The sequence below is a fragment of the Oculina patagonica genome, chromosome 13 (genome assembly GCF_052425735.1).
Source record: "Oculina patagonica isolate OP01 chromosome 13, crgOcupat, whole genome shotgun sequence".
Taxonomy (NCBI): domain Eukaryota; kingdom Metazoa; phylum Cnidaria; class Anthozoa; order Scleractinia; family Oculinidae; genus Oculina; species Oculina patagonica.
The window spans coordinates 30590495-30608111 of NC_135770.1; the positions used below are offsets into that span (position 1 = coordinate 30590495).

At 37.4% G+C, this 17617-nt stretch overlaps 1 protein-coding gene across 3 annotated transcripts in view; it reads right to left on the bottom strand.

Moving 5' to 3' along the window:
* The window catches only part of LOC144636015 (E3 ubiquitin-protein ligase HECTD1-like), a 39841-nt gene that overhangs the window by 16952 nt on the left and 5272 nt on the right, over window positions 1–17617 (bottom strand). For all 3 annotated transcript variants that reach the window (XM_078495151.1, XM_078495150.1, XM_078495152.1), the window contains exons 4-20: window positions 15739–15993; window positions 14523–14793; window positions 14013–14092; window positions 13796–13894; window positions 12680–12803; window positions 10797–11140; window positions 10078–10275; window positions 9132–9357; window positions 7906–8384; window positions 7181–7327; window positions 6468–6592; window positions 5834–5945; window positions 5033–5167; window positions 4185–4468; window positions 1725–1805; window positions 1303–1401; window positions 880–1043 (exon numbers count right to left, since the gene is read on the bottom strand). In XM_078495151.1, the coding sequence (XP_078351277.1) occupies window positions 880–1043; window positions 1303–1401; window positions 1725–1805; window positions 4185–4468; window positions 5033–5167; window positions 5834–5945; window positions 6468–6592; window positions 7181–7327; window positions 7906–8384; window positions 9132–9357; window positions 10078–10275; window positions 10797–11140; window positions 12680–12803; window positions 13796–13894; window positions 14013–14092; window positions 14523–14793; window positions 15739–15993 (3223 nt within the window). The remainder of the gene's footprint in view (window positions 1–879; window positions 1044–1302; window positions 1402–1724; window positions 1806–4184; window positions 4469–5032; window positions 5168–5833; window positions 5946–6467; window positions 6593–7180; window positions 7328–7905; window positions 8385–9131; window positions 9358–10077; window positions 10276–10796; window positions 11141–12679; window positions 12804–13795; window positions 13895–14012; window positions 14093–14522; window positions 14794–15738; window positions 15994–17617) is intronic.

The window sequence follows — 17617 nt, forward strand, 5'->3', positions numbered from 1 at the left end:
GCGAACAAGTGATTTTACAGAATTTAAGAGGAACATTCAGGGCATTACTTTTGTTTAGACACTTTTTGCTTTTATATACATACTAGTTTCTTCTAAGTGTGTTACAAATTTTTGTAGCATATTTTAATCTATTTTATTGTATCCTCAAAGATATTAGCTACTAATATTAATAATATTAACTATAAGCTACTCTAAAATTTGAGAGAAAATAAAGTTTTTGTTATGCTACGTTACGATACGTTACGATAAGATACGTTACGTTATGTTATGTCTCAATCTTCGCGAGTCTAGACCATCGTTGTTCCTTTTTGGATTACGATCACTTCTTCGGTTTTTCTAACTTAGTAAACTATTATTGAGTTAATCACCTTTGATTTGAAAATAATTTTGTTCATCACAAAACATCTACCCTTAGTATCTTTATGAACTCTGGAAGAGTAACAGATTTCATTCCTTCTCAATCTCTCGCAATTTCAACCATCCCTGTTTCCTTTTTGGTGTTTTTCTCTTTTAGTAATGAACTATTAATTTATTGAGGTTTTCTATGATTTTAAAACAATTTGAATAGATTGTTTATCGCAATTATTATTTTATTCGGCACAAAACATATTTTGTGTCACGCTTCTTTAAGACTACAAGAGAGAAAGAGATTTTACTTAGGGGTTGTAAGAGACAACGAGAAGTTTAGAATGGGCAAACTAGAGCAGGAAGTCATTTCAATTTTCATTAAAAAGCTGTCCTCTCTGAAGCCGGCCTATCAGGTGATCCTTAATTTTGAACAAACATTGTAGCCATCAGATACAATATTATCCTTTCCTGACTGCAATGGGCCAAGAATTAAAAGGTCAAGGTGAGTAAAGTTCAAAGTTGAAAACAAACCTAATGGTTCTTCCACAGCTGCTACTACTGTTCCATACACCTCAAATCCAGACAGCGACAGATAATGAGTCTGACCACTGGCATTCTTACCAGCTTGCTGCAACCGAACATATCGCCAACCCTCTTGGTCTGAGGGAGGCTCTAGCGGCCAGGATGCTGTAGACCTGTGGAATGAAAGGTTGTTCAATTCAAACTCTGGCAGAAAATCTCAATCTAGCTAGGCAGCACGAATGGTTCACCAGGCAGAACTTGGCATACATGGCGCTGGGCAGAAGTGTAGGAATCGGAGTTTATTGAGTATTTTTTTACCCTTGAGGCCTGTCTTGGTGAGTAAGGATTATGCCTTACATTTTTTTCCTTGAAGCTGAGAGATTACAGCATTAAATTCAAGGTTTAAAAGGAAACAGTAATAACATTTCATACCCAGGTTCATTAAGAGAGTTGTCATCTGTATGTGTGTACAGTGTTGTCCAGTTCTTCCCATCCTTGCTTACTTGAAAAAGCCAGTTACGAAGAGCGGACCTACAAGATAAAGGAAAGTCAGACAGATAGAAGTATATGCAATAGTTTTTTAAGGCGTTACCTATCATAAATTATACTACTGCTCTGTGTTATCAACACAAACCCTTTCTCGAAACATGACCCTCAAAACAAGCAAGGAAATATACTGAGAACAAGCACCTGAACCCGAAGATCAGCACCTTCTGGAGTAATCAAAATATGATTATCGTAGTAACCACACGGATGGAGGAGCCACAGGCTCAGTGAATTCTTAAAAAAAAAAGATTTTGACCTGACCTTTCTCTAGTCGAGTTATTGATGTAACGGGACAAAAACTAACTCACCTTCCATAGCCACGAGCGTGTCTAAGAGTGTAACAAGTTGGTATGAACCACACGCCAAGATCAATGGCAAACCATGCATTTCTGCAAAGAAAACAGTAAAATCGAGAATTTTATATATTGGACACAACTCATAAAATTAAGCCAAACATAGAGATGTGAGTTTTCCGATGCGCAAAGAGCAATTGTTATTTTTACATTCCTACGATGTCATTTTGCTGAGGCCTAATGAGATGTCATCTACTTCCCAGAAAACTTTTACGCCCGCTTACAGTGTAACATGCATAGCGGCTTTCTATCGACATCCATTTTCGACATGCTAAGCAAACAAGACGAAATCTGCCAATCACATCCCACTAGCATGACTCTCTGAACTTGTTGGCTCATGAGCATAAAACCAACAACTGTATGCATCGGTTTTGATTGGCTCATTTCAAACAGCATGTTGAAAGATGGATGTAGAAAGACAGCTATGCACGTAACACTAACGAGCGGTCCGTACGGACAGTGTAGTGTTTGATACAAATGTGCTATTAATACCCCCCCCCCCCCCCACCTCAACATCCTACATCTCTGGAAATTTCGGTTTATCTTCATACTTTATTTTAAAAGTTTAATTGTGAGACCCCCTCCCCCCTCTCCCATCAGAATTTCCAATGAACCTCTGTGGGGTGGGTACAAAGATTTTCTGGAATCACAATAAAATGTGGTTAGCAAGCAAGTAAGAAAAAAATCATGGGTTGCACAGGAATGTTAGAAGTTGTATTGTCAGTGTTCAACATAAAATGCGAACAGTTAAATACTCGAGATAATCAATCACGATCTCGCGAGGTTAGCAATGAATCGCTTCCTACCACTCGAGCTACGTAAAAACTATTACAAACTACTCTACAAACTCCAAAATGGCCGATGAAGAGACAAATGCATCACGTGATAAATGACGCTCGCGGCAATGTATGCCCGTGAGAAATCAAGTTTTCTGCTCAAAATCAAATTTCCACGAGGACAACGAAATTCTGCTCAAGTCTGCTCATCTTACGTTCCTGTAAAGGGTGAGGAACTGGAAATTTGATTTTTTTTCTTCTTTTCACGCGAGTAAACATGAGAAAATGATCAACTCGTGACGGGATGTTGTTTTTATTATTAAGAATGCGTCACGCAGGCTATTAAATTACTCAGTGGTTGTAAATTTAGAAACATTCGCTTTTGTGTTTGACAAATAAACTTTACTCGCTACTTTTGATTTGACTCTTACTGTTTTAAACATTCAATTCTTATAGTTTTAGTCAAGTGCTTGCTGTGTTAAAAAAAATTTTCGTGGCGAAAGACAAGAAAGTCTTCCAAAACACACTTTGCTTAAATGCAAAGATTTGAATCTTTTATATTTAATTGCGTGCGACCTTTGAAAGCCCCAAAATGAATATTGTTTAAGAACAAAAAAAACGCCATTCAAAGCCCTTTGTAAGTTTAGCACGCACAGTGGAAACAGCTGCTCTCAGTACTTTAAACGCTACCAAAATCGCTGTCTTTAAAATTTGGATTACCAATTGCAGGATTTATTTTTATCATCAGTAAATGCCGACAAATATTGGCAGCTTGCCGAACATGATATTTAACATCACGCGAAAAATTTACCGCTAAACGGTCAAATCTATTGTCTCGCGGTCTGAAAACATAAGCCCCCGTAACACAGTCTAAACGGCCGGTTTAGGACTATATCGAGGATATTGCGACAAGTCCTACTGCAAGGCAGGCGAGAAAACTCAAGCCAATAGTCCTTGTGACGAAACATTCCGCTCTCAGACGAAGGAAATACTTGACATTTCTCCATGTTCGATTTGCGTGACCGATTGTTGATGTTTTAGGAAAAGAGCATGCTGCTCGTGGTACATTAAAAAACTTTCGCTTTCATGTTTGACAAATAAACTCTACTTGCAACTCGAAGTTTTTGACATGTATTTGCTGTTTCTTTTGCGGCGAAAGGCAAGAAATTCTTGCAATTCATACTGGGAAACGCGAGGATTTGAATCTTGCATATAATTATACGATCTTTTGAAAGCCGATCTTTCGAAATGAATGGCACGCTTGTTCTACTTCAGTGCGCATTAGTCCACACCTAGCGTTATCCCGGTAGCACTTCCACCTCACCCACAACCACCGCATAAGTGTAGTTCAAACACTACACTAAAAACGGGTGTAAATCAGTTCAATGGCAACCCAAATAGCACAGAAGAACATGCTGCTTCCATGGTGCAGAATACAACAACGCAGTCGAGTCAAGTATTATCAGAGATTTTTCCAGCTCGAATTACATGTACATTCGACGCAACTTAAACGCGACGTAAAAATTAAAGCTACAAAAATGCGGCATAAAACAAAAATGCAGACAAAATTTCTATTCCATCAACAATTCCATCAGTAAACCTCATCAATTTAAAGAATGTAAAAACTATCTTCACGTACTTATCATCATTTGTATGGCAGTTCAGAGCAGCGGCATCTCTGCTAAGAATGTCTTCAACCTTTCCATACGGCAGTCCCTTGCCTTCTGACGTGCTTACTGACACAATTCCAACCGAGCCTGGGTTGATCCAGTCAGGAATAGACTTGCCGTTTGTGCCGAGCCAGTACAGGATGCCGTTCTCGTCAAAGTCCTGCATGTGCGTGAAGGTGATCTTGTTGCCTCCTCTGAGGAGACGCACAAAGTGATAGCTACTTCTGTCGTAGTCATACCACTGTTTGGCAACCTTAAGAAAACGGGCAAAATATAACATTAATGAACTCTCCCCACGTTGTGCGGGCCGTAACTAGCAAAAGGCAAGGCGAGACACTTGCCTCGTCTAGATTGTAACCCAAAAATTTAATTTAAAAAAATATATATTTACTAATAGTTGGGAAAATAATCCCCAAATGAACGAGATCGATTTTTCTGAAGAAATAGCTTACGAAAAATGCTTAAATAGCGTTTCAGGTCTTCTAGATCTGATTTCATTTTTTTTTGTGGGGGGGGGGGGGGGGAAGGGGGGGGGGGCGTGCCGCAGTGGCTTGCCCCTTTGGCTATCGCAGATCTTGCCTTGTCTATGCCAAAAGTCTGACGATGGCCCTGACTGTGGCATGGTAGCTGTAATGGTTATGACATGCTGGACTCTGGATTGAGCAGTCCGGGTTCGAAACACGGGCCAATATGTTGTGTTCTTTGTAGTTATTGGGAGCTCATAATCTATTCATAAGTTTACCGTATTGCAACACAAATCAAGACAGACACAAACAAGGCACAAGGACGTTTTTGTTCTGTACAAAAATAAACTCACCATTTTTAAAAGGTATCGTTCTAAATCTCCTACAGTCGCCAGCGGCTCCATTTTCAACGTTCTTCCTGTTCTATCTATCAGAGAACTCTCTCCTGGAGCTCGTTCTAATTGGAACCTAAGTCGCCTTGCCAACACCTAGAGATACAAATAAAAGATTGTTCAGGGAAGTTTCGCTTATGACTGTTTTAACTGCGCATTATTTTTGCTTTGGTTTTAAGGTCTTGAGCTTGTAAAATTGGTTCAACGAATCCTTGCAGTACATGTATCTTCTTATCGTCTAAAATGAAAATTTAAAACAACAGTTCCCTGGCAATTGAATGGGCACTTGCCTTGCAGCCACAGAAACTAGCTTGTGAATAATTTACAAGTAGTTTTTAGACGTTTTGCATTTTACAAGTGTTGTCTTTCCACCAAGTCAAAGCCAGGAAAAAGAAAAACAAGTTTACCAAACGTGATCTACAACCCTACACAGAAGAAGTTGGAACGCTTACGGTAAGAAGATAAAAATGCAGATACTTGACGCTTAAACTTTCTCAATGGCGCATACAAACATTTTAAGAGGTCCCCCTCCCCCCTTTCAATGTTGAACCCATTGTGGCTAAGGATTGTCTGCGCAATATCTTCGGGAGCTCAAAATTAAGAAGGGGAGGAGGACAGAATGAATTAATTTGGTAATCGTGCCAACACTTTTGACGATGGTTGTAAAGTAGCTTGCGTTCGATTTTTGGTGATCTTTATCGATCTGTCATCATGGGTGGAAGATTATGCAGTTTTACATAACTAGCAATAACTGAAACTCACCTGAAGGCCTGATCCAGGGCATTCGTAAGTGAAAACAGGCAACTTCTCTGTTGACTCTAAAACAGCCACAAGCTTCTTAACAAGGATCGAGGCAGATGTTACTTCACCACTTCTGTGACCAAAAGAGAAGCTAGGTCAGTTCATGAATGCCTTGCTTTTACATAATCTCTTTGAAGATACATGTAGCTAAAGGCTGACCTTCTTTCTAAGATAACCCAAATTGATATGAACAATAAATTAACAGACAACAAAACCCATAACTTATCAGAAAATAAAAACCTCTCACTTTAAACTTTTTTGATACAAAATTCTCTGACCCTTCCGACCTTCAAATTACTTGTTTTCTCAAACAAGGGTGAAAAAATGGCATCAATTTTCTCTGACCGTTTGAGTAGAATTAAGGTTTGATCACTGTAAAATCAACCCTCCAAGGTTATTTTTTCCTTAGTGGCCATTTGGCCACCAAATGCTTAAGTTTGGTCGCTAGTGAAAAGTTTTAGTCACTAAATTAAGCTCATGCTTTGAGTCCTTCTTCTCAAATTTAGTCGCCAGGCTGGCGACTTCGGTTCCAATTTAGTCGCCAGCTCCAAAACTTGGCTTTAACTTGGAAGGTTGTACAATATAGTTCACATACTTTTCCTGGTTCAGTTGCTCCTCGGTTTCACCAAAAGCTGACTTGAAGACTTCAATTCTTTCAGCAATGCATTCTGCAGCACGATTGCTGGTGTTTTCATTGTCAGAAGATATTGCTTTGCCAGTCTGTAAGAACGAGGAAGAGTTCAGTCAAGTGTGAGAAGGAAACTTTATTATGCTAACAGGGATATAGCTAAGCCCGAGCCGGCTCATTGGCAAGCCCAAAGTTCTAGCTTTTCTGGCTTTGGCAGCTCTAAAAGTTTACTTTAGTCTTTGTATTCATGTGAAATTTCAGCCGGATTTAAGTGCTTTTTCAGCCGGCCCTTAGGGACATCCCAGTTTATGTATTTTGATTATGAAAAATAAACAAAAGGTCTTTTGTTTATATTCTTCAAGTATAAGAGGACTCACATGTATCTTTCTTGTACAATATATCACCCACCAAAAGTATCTGTTGTGTCCTAAGTCCACAATAAATGCAAAAGGGCTACAGCTAAATATCTAATTTCTTATTTAAGTGTCCTTTCTTTTCTTCTCAAAGAGATCAAACCTGAACAAGAACATGCACCAACAGTAACAAGGCTTCTACAAGGACCACAACAGAGTACATGCACATAAGCCATATCCCCTACGCTCAGCACCATATGATTGGGCTGTCTGAACTACATTTGGCTGCCTAAAGTAAACCAATCTTGATAATATAATGCATCACACCTGGTGTAGGCAACGTAGAAGAGCTGTAACCAGTCCAGTAGATTGTAGTTCGTAGGATGAAACAGTGGCATCATCTTGAAGTACCTGCAGCAAGCCTTTCAAGGCACCGAACATTTCTTCCTTCCAAGATTCTTTACTTTCTCCGCCCTACCATGACAAATCAGTGGTAGTTAGTAACAAACGTTTCTTAAATTATTTCATGAAGCAGCTCCAGGTCCAACACTTCCAAATTCCAATTCAACCTGAACAAAAGACCCGCATTAGCCAGCTACAGCTGATGTGGCTTCCTCTCTAAAGGTGGATTTACTCCATTACATAATTTCATGTACGTTAACGGGCGTAAATTTAACTGGCTTAACATGTGTTACAAAAATAGAGAAAAAATGTGGACAGCTTGCCTCTGTTCACATCTTTGAACCAAAAGTTGAACCACAATCAACTTTTTCCAAACGAGACATCTATGCATTTTCTCTATTTTATCTTATGCACACAGCTCCAGTTAAAGACACTACTGTTAACCGTAATGTACGTAACAGCAAATAGTGAAGAAATTATTCTGCGGGTGGGACAGAAAATGGTTATTCACCGTGGAAATACACATTAAAACCAGATATTTTTTTATTTTTTTTAAATCAGGTAGAAATTGAATCAAAAGTAATCATGACAAAAACTTTTATTAAGATAATTTCAGTGAATGACACAAAGTAAACTTTAAAGTCCTGTACCTTGGTAAGATTTTCCTGAGACAAACAAGCTGAATGCAGTTGTGTGACAATTTCCTGTAACTTGGCCACAACTTCACGAGGTGCTGCCTGTGCGGCTAGCAGATACTTCTCTTGAATCTCAGCAGCTAAGTTTCTGATCTTCAGTTTCTGAGCCTCGACCTTCGACACAAATCGCTTTCCTCTCTTTCCCAACCAGCCAGCAGCAAACTCGGGTCCCAGGGATGTCTCGGCATTGAAGGTGTGCTTTGTCCCTCTGTTTGATTCAAAGACAAAGCCAGCTAGGTCTTCACGAAGAATGGTCGCTTGTTGTCCATCAGCATTGTGTACAGATACTTCCTTGTCTTTGGTGCATGTGAGAGACCAGTTGCCTACCGAGAGTCGATTGGAGCCTGCTGAAGATAGAAGTGGTTGGCTTGGGGTTCCAAGCTTCACCTGACCACGTGCCCTTTGGAGTTTTTCAAGGAATTCTCCTCTACTCTCTGGAATGAAAAATCAGATTATTTTGTCAGAAATTCTCATCCAAATGCAGGTGTAATAATTAAAGATTTACAACAGGTGGGATTTTAGAGGGTACAGTGAGCAAGTGAACCATTTTAAAGACATCACTTTGTTTTTAGTTAGGTAAATTAAAGAGAGGCAGGAGGAGGCAGCGTGGCCGAGTGGTTAGAGCGCCGGACTTGAAATCTGGAGGTCCCGGGTTCAAGTCCCGTTCTGACCACTATCTGGATTTGTTCTCAGTCGTCCCGAGTTCAAATCCTCGGTCATGCTTGTAAATAGCCAACTGGTCTGCCTCCAGCCAGTTGATTTTTAACCATGTTATGTTTATTTAATATATTATATTTGTTCAGTATTTGTTTCATATACACGGCCCCACAAGCTTCTAGCTTTAAACACAAACCGTGTATAAATAAAGTTGCTTTACCTTTACCTTTTAACTATCCCAGGAAATCGTCAAATTCAGAGATTTAAGATAAAATCCTTTTCCCTAATCTCACAATTCATTCAAAGAAAAACCTATTCAAATCAAGTGTGCTGAAACCGCACATTCAGTTGGAATACTCAATATATTTTGGCTTCCTGTTCAAATGAAGAATAACGTAATTAAATTTAAAATAAAAGTAATTTTTATTTTTTTTTATTTTTATAAAAAAAAATTAAAAAATTAAATCTCAGTGTCAGGGTGTGTACATAGTTGATGGTTTGTACAAAGTAGGTCTGACCCTTACCAGACGAATCTGAACCCCCTTCAGGGCTTCCACTAGAGTACATGGTGGCCAGTTTTCCATCCAAAATGAACCTAAACCAACCATTACTGCCATTAGAAAGCTCCAAAGCACAGGATTCATTCCACAGATAAAGACAGTCACGGCTGCGCACAATGCACCAGTCATGCCAGTGATATGGCTTGCCTTGTTCTATCTCGCCAGCATCTTCCTGGACAGTTTCTTCTTCCTAAAGTTACATGGTGGTAAGAAAATAAGAAAAATAAAAACCATGAGCTGATTAGCTGTTATTGGGTGGCTTGTGCTGGTTATTATAGCACAACAAATCAAAATTCAACTTTTTGTGTGTAGTAGAACCCAGGTAACTCAAACTCTGATAGAACCCAGGTAACTCAAACTCTGAAGGGAAATGAAAACAGTTCAAGTTACATGTAGCAGGGTTTCAAATTTATCAGCGAGGGTCTATTTGAACTTAAACTCAACCGTTATTTTTATCTACTCGATAATGAACTCAAGATGAGTTCGAAACGTCGTGGCTTATATCCGCTAATTTTTATAGTAAACTAATTGATAGTTTACTAATTTTTTTGCAATCCAGTATACAGTACAGTACAACGACTAAACTTATCTCGTCAGAAACTCTAACACGATCATACATTCTTACGAAGAGTGGAAAATGACTGTCAAATACGTGATATGTTCGTTGCTCTAATTAATGGGCAACCGTGGTGAGTTAGCAGGGTGTATGTGTTATCCGAGTTCGAGTTAACTGGGAGGAGTGAGTAAAAATGACTGAAAAGTGGGGTCAAATCCAAGGGAAAAAGAAGTTAGTTCAAGATAGCAGGGTGTTCGAGTTATCCGAGTTCGAGTTACCAGGCTTTTTCTGTTTTTATCATGATTATCTTTTTGCAGACAAGACTAATTTCTAGGTCTGTAAATAATACCATACCTTTTTCTCAGTCTCCTCTTCATTCCCTTTCACCTCTGGTTCCTCTGGTACTGCTTCCACCTCCTGCAGTGGTCCTGCCAGCTCTGCCACATGGCTGATGACTCCCAGACGAGCCAAGTGACTGATGTATGTCTCCTGGCACTTCTCTAACAAGTCCTCTATGATCTGCAGGGCTGTTAAATGGCCATCATCATCATCCTATAAAGCAAACAAATAATTATTAATTATTTTTGAATTAACCTTCAGTTGAGGTCATTACCCAGAATTGCATTGCACATTCCTACTGCACATAACTTCATGCGTAATTAGTGCATGCATTAAAAGATCAACAGGCACCTTTTTTCTGCATGGTGGACCTTACCAAAGACGTAAATCATCATCATTGTCTCAAAAATGAGTATGGTGACCTACTGTTAGTTTTTTTTTCCTGTTGTTTTAAAATGGGTAATAACTTTCTTTCTGTAAAATTAGACCAATTATCAGTGTAGAAAAAGAATCAATTGTTGAAAAATAATGAGAATTTAGCAAGCGATTGTGATCATAATCATAATCATATGATAATATTATTAAAAGGAAATTGTACGTATGAGATAAACGATCAATAGGCAAAGTTTGACAAAAATCTCAGTGCAGACACAAAACATTGCACTTTTGTTAACTTGCAGTGTTTGACTGTAATATTAAACATGACTGATAAGAATGTTTTAAAGCAGTCTCACCTCATGACCCAAGACAACTGACAGGACCTCCACAATAACTGAGGCAAACGTTGAATTCTGCGACAGCTCCTCCAGTTGAGCTTGAGATGCATAGTGGATCATTTTACGCATCAATGCTAAGGTTGCCTTCCTTATGCTTGGCATCATTGTCTCCTTGTAGTTCTTGGCAAATAGCGGCAGTAAATTCTTGAGGTACACAGGAGCCATTTCTGGGTCTCCCTTCACATCCTCTGCCTCTTCTTTCTTCTCCTCGGTATTGGTGGAATCTTGAGTGGCCGCTGGTTGTGCTGATGGTGTAGAGGATGAAGCAGACGCACTGTTTCCAACAGGTGCCATCCATTCACCTTACAAATTCAAACTGCATGTTAGAGAAACCCAATAAACCAAATAAAGAAATCAATGTTTTATAATTTCATAAAACGCACCCGAGTGCATTGTTGACCTGGGGAGGGGGGGGGGCACTCCCTATAATGGCCTATATGGAGAGGCTCCACCCGAAAGGGGTACCTTTTTCACACTTAAGGTATATAAGGTATATATTATATATATTTATATATATATATATATATATATATATATATATATATATATATATATATATATATATATATATATATATATATATATATATATATACACTCGTTTTCAAAAAAGTTGACATATTTTATATATATATAAAATATATATATCTTTTGTAATCATGTCAAATATGACATAAGAACAATAAATTTCATGTATATATATATATTTTTCAAATGTCAACCTTTTTGAAAACGAGTGTATATATATATATATATATATTATATTGTAATGCGCAATAATTGTGCAATATAAGTTAATTATTATTTATTATAGAAGGGTAGGAATTTCATAAGTTTAGGTATGTGAAAGGGTAGGGAAATCTGTCATTTAGGAATTTAAAGGGGCCTTTAATAAAAATATTATTTTCAAACAGACACACCTTATGGCTGTATCATTTAAATTTATTAAACGCTACATAAAAATGAGATAAGACTTCCTGTTTTAGGTATACTGGTATGTCATGTCATTTAGGTATGTGAAAGGGGTATCTTTTTTCAATAAAAGGTATACGAAAGGGGTGCCTTTTCTGTCAAAATGGTATATAAATGGGTAAGGGGTTGGACCTCGGGGCGGAGCCTCCCCGTATCAAACCTTTTTCTGTCAAAATGGTATATAAACGGGTAAGGGGTTGGACCTCGGGGCGGAGCCTCCCCGTATCAAACCTTTTCAAGTAGCCCCCTGGGTTGTTGAGTATATAAGCATGCAGAGTTGTTCAGTTATATAAGGCACAGCCGAGTGCCTCTCACACTTCTTCAGTGTTCTTAAAAATTCCCAAGTGCCTATTTAATTCAAAAATTGCATTAGAAGAAAGTTTTTTATTTTTTTTAATATATATTTTATTTCTTATATAGTGCATAACTAGATAAAGCATACATGTGCGTGACGTAAGCCGTGTGCTTTATGGAGCTATAATGAAGTCGAACTGACCAATCATAGCATCACAATTCCTCAAACATTCTATAATAAATACTAAATGACTCCTGTAAGGAAAACACTTGAAGGAACCCAGTCACCTACACTATGAAATCCCTGAAATCTGCCATTTTTTATGCCATGGTAATAATTATTATGAAAATATTTGTATGGTTAAGTGAAATCTAAGTGCATTGCCATAAGTTTTGTCACTGCAAGTCTGTTAAACCTTTAGCAATTTCACGGCAATCTCTTTCATTTAGACACATACTCCACGTGAAATGTAATACCAAAATATTCCCTATGTCAACAAAACCAATGTCACAATGTGTGACTGACTAGAGTTCTTTAGCAAGCAGCTGGAAACAATAGACTAACAGCAAGCATACCTGGTGATTGTAGAATATGTACAACTTCTCTATGGCCTTCATCATTTCGTTCTCTAGCTTTGTCCATTGGAGTTTTGCCATCTTCATCTCTAAGATCTGGGTTGGCACCATGCCGAAGCAAAGTCTGAAAAAAATTCGGAAACGTGACTTCAATAACTTTTTAAACAATGAACGTTGCAATTGCCGCCTCTGTGACTATTAATACTAGCCATGTATATAGTCTTTTTTATCACATAAATAGATTTACTTTTTTACCCGTTTTTATTATGTAAATAGCTTCTTTTTTAACTTATTTTAACTTTAAATTATTAATTGTAATAGCTGTACAATGATAGGTTTAAGTTTTTTAAAGTTTTTTCTTAGTCAGGTGTCCACAATTAGTAGAGGGGACTTTTCCCCTCAGCTAAACATTTTTAGACACGATAATAAAGTTATTCATTCATTCATTCATTCATTCATTTCCAACACTTTTCACTTCTGAATCAGCACTTATAACCTTCTGACTATCAATTATAAGAAAATGTTCTTTCGTCCTGCATTCAAGTCATCAAGCCTGAAGACTGAGACTGAAACTAGCAAAGTACCCTCTCATACATAAGAAGTAAACAGACTTCATTGGAACAAACTGATGCAGTATTTTTAAGTCGCTTTGAGAAAAATGCTACAGGTACATGTAGTTTGCTGAACGTTTCCTAATCATATTTTTCAGTACCTATTAAAATTGGGTGGAGAGGCTGGGAGTAAAGTGTCTTGACCAGGAATGCAGTACAGAGGAACTGAGTATGCTCAAACACAAAATGGGCATCTGCTACACAGGATTCATTTATTTCCATATGCATTGTTCTCACAAAATGATCTACAAGCCTAAAGTTACTATTGTTGTGGCTACTAATATCAGTGACTTTTTTCTGAGCAGCATTGTGTAGAACGTTATATAAATTATCCATACCTCCCCCAAAGAAGGGATTTTTCCTAAGACCCCCCAACCCCTCTGGAAATTCAAATTAAGCTCCATACATTTCCTTTAAGTTTTTGGCCTTTGGTACCCCTCCCACCCCCAGGAATTTCCAAACCCTTCTGTGGGGAAAGTAATGTTAATATTTCACTTAAACTTACTTTTGCAACAGCTGGTCTTCCAAAGCAGGCAGCATAATGAAGAGATGAGGATCTTTGACCCCTATTGACATCTGCACCTCGCTCACAAAGATATTCCACCTAAAATATCATCACAAAAACTCACTTGTAAAACATATACTTGCAACTGCCAAAAATTGCTGACTCAGACTACGTAAAAGAAATTTAATAGCTTAAATAAGGAGCTCAAGTAATGTACCATTTCTAAGGTTCCAAATGCAGATGCCCAGTTCAGCAATGTCTGTCCAACATCATCCATAAAGTTCACCTCAAATCCACCTGTAATGGAATAATAATTATTTGATACTGTGCTAAATCATTTACAACACTGTAAACATATAAATTTAAAACAAAAACTGTCTCACAACAGTCTCCACTGCAATTTATAAGTCAGACATTTTGTATGACATCATAGTCATTTTATAACTATCTGTTTGTATAATTAAAATTAGTATTGTAATTATTAATGATTATCATTGTCCAGTAATATTGGTAACTTACTTATTCACACATATAGTCAACATACACTGTACCAACACATACAATTATACAGACTTGGTGATCTTTTTGTTTTAAATGAAATTCAATGAAATCATTTACTGACAGTGACGTGTCTTGATCAAGTATGTATACAGTTTACATAATTATAATGTACATGTATACGTGAACACTACAAGGCCCTTTGACCATTTCAGTCTGTAACTCTCACCATTTTCAATAGCATCTATCACTGCATCTGTATCCTTGCTTCTGATGCAGTCAATAAGCTGTCTGTGTGACCTCTCATTTGAACTGTCAAACCTCCGAAGACCAGAAATTCCTCCCTTGGGAATACTGACACACGACTTAGGCAAGGCTCTTCGTCCTTCAAACAAAAGAACCAAGAGCAGATCTACCAGTCTCATGGTGTCAAGAACACATCTCTCATCACCTTGGAGTGCTTTTTGGATTGCATCTGGCAGCCCAGCTCTTAACAAATCCTGTGATGATAAACAAAAAATGAGTATGTTTACATAAACAAAACTATAAAGACATAAGTCACAACTGATGCATTTTTTGAACTGCAGTCTCGAGATACATGCGCTGAAAACCACATAATATTGTACACCACAATAAATTAAAGTCAATACATTCAAATGCACTTATAAAAGGGGGGGAGGAAGAATGGAAGATTTAAACATAAAGCCAAGCTACCAAGATTTGATGCTCAGTTCTGTGACTACACGTACATGTACATGTACTTGTCCATACTACCTCCTTGTGACAGAATTTAAAAGTCCCTTTAATGCCAATAATAATTGTTTGTAAACATTTGAGGAGGAGGAGTGCATCTGATATAATATAATATCATATTTTGTACTGACCATGAGACTGCAAGCTACATTGTACATGTACACGCATGTTTATTTCAAACACAGAGTTGCAGAAGTAAGTTGGTACATTTAGTCATGATTATAAAACAAAAAGGATGTAATTTTTGTAAATGTAATTTGTAAATGTAAAAAATGTAAAAAAATAAAAAAAACAAATGTCATTTTAAAAAAAATGTAAAAAATGTAAATGTAATTTTTTTTTTTGTAAATGTAATTTATTTACCCACGTAACACCGAAGAGGTTAGAGCTCGTTGAGACGTGTACGTGCATCGAAGATTGAATTGGAATTTGGAGTGTTGGTTTTTGTGGAGGGAGGAAAACCGGAGAACCCGGAGAAAAACCCTCGGAGCAAGGACGAGAACCAACAACAAACTCAACCCACATATGACACCGGACCGGAATCAAACCCGGGCCACATTGGTGGGAGGCGAGCGCTCTCACCACTGCACCACCCCTGCTTCACAATTATATTATTTACACATTTCACTCCCTAACACAAAGTCACATATAGCAAAAGTCTAATGAAACAGTAAATGAGCATGTTTACATACATGAGTAACACTGGGTGATCCTCTGCACAGTGTTGATAACAGACTAACAATAGTAGACACTGATGTACTGTTGCTTTTCGAGTCTGGTGTGGCTCCACTGCTTCCTGTTTTCTCTCCAGCAGAAGCTGCAGCACTTGCTAGTCTCTCTAACAACTCGCCACTCAATCCGTGTTCAGCTAAGGGGGCAGGGTCAACACCACGGCGGGTAAATCGGTCAGCAAGAGATGCAAAGCACCTCAGAGCACCATCAGATACCTGCAAACATGGGGAATAGCACAATCAAACCGGTATTTACATGTACATGTATTTTAGGAACCTACATGTAAATTTTACAACGAGGTGATAATGATCATTAATATTACAAGGCGACAGTGAAAATATTTATTACTGACAGCATACAACGTAATGTCCGCTATAAAGGAACATCTCCCAAAAAGAGAAAAATTCCGGTATGATCCCAAAGGTGTTCTCTTTAAGGAGCTATGTCACGGGGATTTCACAGATTTTTGGTCTAAACTCTTCTGAAATAAGTGGTAGGCAACTAAATCCATGAAAATATTATCTTTTAACATCTAAAGTAAGATATAACTTTAATACAGTGTACATGTATGTGGATTAATTTCTTAACGATTTTTTTGACGACGCGCAGAAACAACTTGAAAACCTTAGCCTAACTTTTTCAAGTTGCAATTTCCGTTTCCATCCGAGCCATCCAAGCTACATGTAACAGTTTCGGTGCTCTCATATAGCAATTTTTAATACAAATGGACTATTATTTTACGGTTTACTGCGACACAAATAAAAATTTTTGTTGTTCAAAAATCTGGTAAAATCTGTTACATAGTCCCTTTAAGGAGGCTCGATGTAGTTTTTTTAGCCGAAGGGTGGTTGTTTTGAAAATTAAAATTACCTAGAAAGCCAATGTTCGATTTTTGCCAAAATACACCATAATAATCAAATCTGACCAAATTTTAATTTTTTACCCGTCACTTAGTCACAACGGTTACCATAGCAACGATTGACGTTTTATTTTGTTCTCAAACAAGCTCAATTTTCTCGAAATCTAGATTGACTCTTGGTGTTTATTTTTTAATATGTTAAAGTTTAGTACATTGACTAACTGTTGACGAAATTTTAGAAAAATCTGTAAGAGCGTTTTCAAGTAAATCAAGAATGAAATTCTCAGAAAAACACCGTTTTAATATAAAATAGGCGCTTTAAAATTGTTTCGTATTATTTGAGCACAGTTACTCTCACTGAAATATAAATACTTACACCATCAAAGACCATTAACTAAAAGCAAAAGACTTTTTACTTTAATTTGTTAAAATATATCGACTGCCGATTGTAAGAAATTATAAGAAAACACCAAAAACTTCATTCTTGATTTACTCTAAAACACTCTTACAGATTTTCCTAAAATTTTGTGCACAGGTAGTAAATCTACTATACTTGAACATATCAAAAAATGAATACCAAGAGTCAATCTAGATTTCGAGAAAATCAAGCTTGTTTGAGAACAAAAGAAAACGTCAATGGTTGCTATGGTAACCTTTGTGACAAAGTGACGGGTAAAAAATTAAAATTTGGTCATATTTGATCATTATGGTGTATTTTGACAAAAATCGAACATTGGCTTCCTAGATAATTTTAATTTTCAAAACAACCACCCTTCGGCTAAAAAAACTACATCGAGCCTCCTTAATGAGTATGTACAGTCATGTACAATTGAACTTATTATTCAGCCACTGTCACAATGCCTGTATAAGGTCAGGAAGCTATTGTTATCATCTGTCACCTGTACATGTACATGTAACAGATATCATCGGCTAAGTATCAGGTGATATTTCATGCAGTTTTGCGGGATAATTGTTAAATA